Source organism: Musca vetustissima, unplaced genomic scaffold (genome assembly GCF_032173495.1).
Source record: "Musca vetustissima isolate MV318-11 ecotype Yass unplaced genomic scaffold, APGP_CSIRO_Mvet_v1 utg596325, whole genome shotgun sequence".
In the NCBI taxonomy this organism is placed as follows: domain Eukaryota; kingdom Metazoa; phylum Arthropoda; class Insecta; order Diptera; family Muscidae; genus Musca; species Musca vetustissima.
Genome location: NW_026878659.1, coordinates 12746 through 18010, shown reverse-complemented (window position 1 = coordinate 18010; position 5265 = coordinate 12746). Strand labels below are relative to the sequence as shown.

General features: G+C 36.5%; 1 protein-coding gene across 1 annotated transcript; it reads left to right on the top strand.

Moving 5' to 3' along the window:
* Positions 1-260: 260 nt before the first annotated feature.
* Positions 261-3501, top strand: LOC133323445 (ficolin-1-like). The gene is made up of 5 exons (XM_061532370.1): positions 261-329; positions 396-663; positions 2747-2792; positions 2876-3413; positions 3490-3501. The coding sequence occupies exons 1-5, from the start codon at positions 261-263 to the stop codon at positions 3499-3501; spliced, it is 933 nt and encodes a 310-aa protein (XP_061388354.1).
* Positions 3502-5265: the final 1764 nt, after the last annotated feature.

Below are 5265 nucleotides of genomic sequence, written 5' to 3'. Positions count from 1 at the left end.
TCCAAAGACCCATAAATTTGTTCTATGTAAAAATAAAGGACCTAATATTATTGCGACCCTCTTTTTTGCATACAAAATATCTCAGACTACAGACCGAACCACTTTTTGGCATCCAAAATATCTCGGACTACTACTGAACCACTGTTTGCTTTGTAATTTCCGGTATTAAATTTTGATATCAAAAATAATAATTTTTCAATACCACATAATTTAAAAAAATCACTACTTCTCTTTAGTCCACATTTGATTACCAAAGTGACATGTTGTACTTCATACTGGTGCTAGGTTTTTTTGCGGCAACTGCAGGAGGTATTACCACACCTCCAACGGTAGGTCAAATACTTTTTTTGAGAGAAATTACACAAAAAGTAAATTGAACACATATTTTCTTCTAGGTCGGAACAGAGGATACAATCAGTATTAATCCTGAATACGAAACCATGCAGCAACGTAATGAACTATTAAAACGCCATCTCGATTTGATGAATTTTACCTTCAATATAAATCATCTGAAATTTGAGAAAAAAATGCAAAAACTTTTTACCGAATTGGAGATGTCGAATGAAATTACTGCACTAAATGAAAATGAGCCGCAACAATCGATGTCGAAAAATACAATATCAGATGCAGAAAAAATCTATTTTACGGATATAAGGGCAGAAGGTGAGTGGTAAAAAATAGTTTTATAAAATCCATCCATTTAAATTGTAATATCAATCAGGCGCCCATATGGGAGCTGTATCTAAATCGGAACCGATTTTCACAAAACATAGCACACATCATTAATTCAGTACGTTATGCAGAAATTCGTGCAAATTGGAAGATATATAGGGGCTTTAGTATACCATTTACAGAAAATCGGAAGCAAATATATATGGGAGCTATATATAAATCTGAACCGATTTTCAGGAAACTTAACACACATCATTTCAGACCCAATTCAGTACCCTATGCCAAATTTCGTGCCAATCCAAAGATGGTTAGGGACTTTGCTGCCCCATTAACTTTAAATCGGACGAAAATATATATGGGAGCTATATATAAATCTGAACCGATTTTCACGAAACTTAGTACACATCATTCTCGACTTAATTCAGTACCCTATGCCAAGTTTCGTGCAAATCGAAAGATATTTAGGGACTTTGCTGCCCCATTAACTTTAAATCGGACGAAAATATATATGGGAGCTATATATAAATCTGAACCGATTTTCTCGAAATTTTACGCACGTCATTCTAGACATTATTCATTGCGCTGTGCCAAATTTCGTGCAAATCGAAAGTTATATAGGGACTTTGGTGCACCATTTACCTTAAATCGGACGAAGATATATATGGGAGCTATATCTAAATCTCAACCGATTTTCATGAAACTTAGTACACATAATTCTCGACTTAATACAGTACCCAATGCCAAATTTCGTGCGAATCGAAAGATATATAGGGACCTTTGTGCCCAATTAACATGGAATCGGACGAAAATATATAGGAGCTATATCTAAATCTAAACCAATTTTTCCGAAACTTACCACACATTCTAAACTCACTTCAGTACGCTATGCCAAAATTCGTGCACATCGAAGGATATTTAGGGACTTTAGTGCACCATTTACCTTAAATCGGACGAAAATATATGTGGGAACTATATCTAAATCTGAACCGATTTTCAAGAAGCTAGACACAAATCATTCTAGACCTAATTCAGTACACTATGCCAAATTTCGTGCAATTCGAAAGAACTTTGGTACTCCATTTACATTATATCGGACGAATATATATATGGGAGCTATATATAAAACTGAACCGATTTTCACAAAACTTAACACACATCATTTTAGACCTTATTCCGTTCGCTGTGCCAAATTTCGTGCAAATCGAAAGATATATAGGGACTTTGGTGCCCCATTAACTTTAAATCGGACGAATCTATATATGGGAGCTATATATAAAACTGAACCGATTTTACCGAAACTTAGCACACATCATTTCAGACCTTATTCCGTACGCTGTGACAAATTTCGTGCAAATCTAAAGATATTTAGTGACTTCGGTGCACCATTTACCTTAAATCGGCCGAAAATATATATGGTAGCTTTATCTAAATCGGAACCGATTTTCACAAAATTTAACACACATCGTGCTAGACTTAATTCCGTACGTTATGCCAAATTTTGTGCGCATCAAAGGTTATATAGAGATTTTGGTGCTCTATTTACCAAAAATCGGACGAAAATATATATGGGAGCTACATCACAATCCGAAACGATTTTTTTCCAATTTCAATAGGGTTCGTTCTTGGGCCGAATAAGTGACCTGTGCCAAATTTCATCCAATTCAGATTATAAATGCGACCTGTACTTTGTTTACAATTTAACATGGACAGACAGACGGACGGACGGACTTGCATAAATCGACTCAGAAAGTGATTCTATGCATATTCTCAAAAGGAACCATGTGTCTGTCTCGTTTCCTTTTGCCTATTATAAACATAAGCACAAAGATATAATACCCTGTACCACAGTGTGGTAAAGGGTATAAAAATGCATGCCTTATATAGTGCCCCTAAAATTTCTTTTTAAAAAATCCTCACCTTACACAGTGCCTCTAAAAATAGTTGTTATAATTTTTAAAATACCCCCGCCTTATATAGTGCCATTATTTTTTTTTTAATCCTCGCTTTATATAAAGCATTAAAAATTATTATTATTTTAACATTTTGAGTTTTTATTGTTGGTTGTTTTTTTCAGAAGAACCCAAGGTATGCAAATCGAGTAATGGCACTCAGCTTGTATGGTAAGTACGTAGCCAAAATGTAATCAACTTAATATCTCTCGTTCTCTCTCTCTCTCCCCTCTCTTACATTCATTCATTTTCAGCACAAAATTATCGCTTGCTGAGAGTTGTACCGATTCAAATGAACTCAATTGTCGTGATGGGCTGTGTCGCATAAAAAACCACATCTATGGTCCCAAGTCTTTCTGGGTTCCCTGTGATGGCGATTGGACAATTGTCCAGCGGCGCATCAATGGGTCCGTCGACTTCCAGAGAAAGTGGTTGGACTACAAGACGGGCTTTGGAAATTTGCATGGAGAATTTTGGCTCGGCTTAGATAAAATCCATTCCCTAACGGCTCTTTACGGAGGCGTTGAACTTAAAATTGAAATGCAGGATTTTGACAACGTCTGGAGATATGTCCACTATAAATCGATTTCTGTTGGCAATGAAACAACAAAATATAAATTAAGTGTGGGCGATTATAGTCAATCGGCTGCTGGGAACTCGCTCAGTATCCATAATGGACAATATTTTTCAACAATCGACCAAGACAATGATAAGGATTCTAGTAAGAATTGTGCTTCTACATTAATGGGGGCTTGGTGGCACTATACCTACAATATGGGGTATGTCGAAAGGGTAAACAATTAAAAATGATGGAATTTTTTTTTTTTTAATTTTTTGTTGTTTTTGTTTTTTCTATTTATGTCCACAGCAACTGCATTAGCAATTTGAATGGTTTCTATTACAAAGATGGTGTCATTCCAGGAGACAAGCCTGGCAGTGGAATTGTGTGGTCAACATTTCGTGGAAAATTCAATTCATTGAAATTTGTTCAAATGAAAATTAAACCGAAAAGCGAAAATAAATAAAAAAGAAATATTGTTTTTCCAAGTGAAAATCATTTCCAGATTTGCAAAAAAAAAAATATATATATATATATATATATATATATATACCAAAATAAAGTTTTCATTAAAAAATGCCAGTTGAATTATTTTTTTTCTGCATTAAATGTTAGCTGAATAGCTGAAACAAGTGGCTGAATTGAGTATTTCTTAGGGGCAAAAAAAATCCCCTTAGCTGAAATAGGATTCACAAACCGAACGACAAGAAAACACTACCGCAACATATTATACTGCAGTAGGAGCTCCTAACAGCAACAAATAAAATAAGAAAACGAACGCCCGAACGAACGAATGAGACGCAATTCTTAGTCGCTGGCATCCTTACAAAATACAATAACAAAGAATAAAACTGGATGTAATGGCGCGAATTATTGCATTAAATGTCTAACACTTGAATTCGAAATCCAAAAAAAAAACCAAATGGTCCACGAGCTACACCAGCGTTGTTTGCTCAGTCGGAACAATATCCGGATAACATGGACACAAAGAAGAAGATGAACAGAACTGTAATGGCTGTAACATAGAAGGACAGCAGCAGCAACAACAACAATAGCCAAGAAAACTACAACAATATTCACTTCCTTTGCATGGGAATGGGGAAACTACAAAATAAAATGGATAGCGAGGGCTATGGAAAAAATATTTAAAGCATGGATTTTTCTAAAAAAAATATTTTCTAGGCATGGAATAAGTTTACAAGGCGTAGACAAATATTTTTATACCCTTCACCACACTGTGGTGCCGGGTATTATGTCTTTGTGCATATGTTTGTAACAGGCAAAAGGAATCGAGATAGACACATGGTTCCTTTTGAGAATATGCATAGAATCACTTTCTAAGTCGATTTATGCATGTCCGTTCGCCTGTCCGTTTGTTGATGTTAAATTTTAAACAAAGTACAGGTCACATTTATGATCCGAATTGGATGAAATTTGCCATAGGTCACTTATTTGGCCAAATGACGAACCCTATTGAAATTGAGAAATATCGTCTCAGATTTAGATATTACTTACTTAGCTGGTTTGTTACAGAACGGTTGTTCCATAAGCCGAGCTTAAAAAAGATTTCCAAGCGCGTCGGTCTTGTGCGCAAGTCCACCAATTTGGAAGACCACGTTCCCATATGTTGTTTTCTACTTGGTCTTTTCATCTAATTCGTGGCCTTCCCCTTCTACGGGAACCATCAGTAGGCTCATTTTTATATGCCTTTTGAACTGGGCCATTTTCATTCATCCGCACCACATGGCCTAGCCACCGTAGTCGCTGCAGCTCAATACGACTGACTATGTCGATGTACGCGTATAAATTGTAACGATCGTGGTTCATTCGACGCCGATATTCACCGTCGACGCAGATCGACCCGTAGATCATTCGGAGAATTTTTCTCTCAAACACCCCAAGAGGTGCCTCATCTGCTTGCGCAAATACCCATGCTTCTGATCCATATAATAGCACGGGTAGTATCAGCGTCTTGTAAAGTGTGAGTTTGGTCTACGCAGATCGGCCCGTAGATCTTTCGGAGAATTTTTCTCTCAAACACCCCAAGCGCTGCCTCATCTGCTTGCGCAAGTACCCATGCTTCAG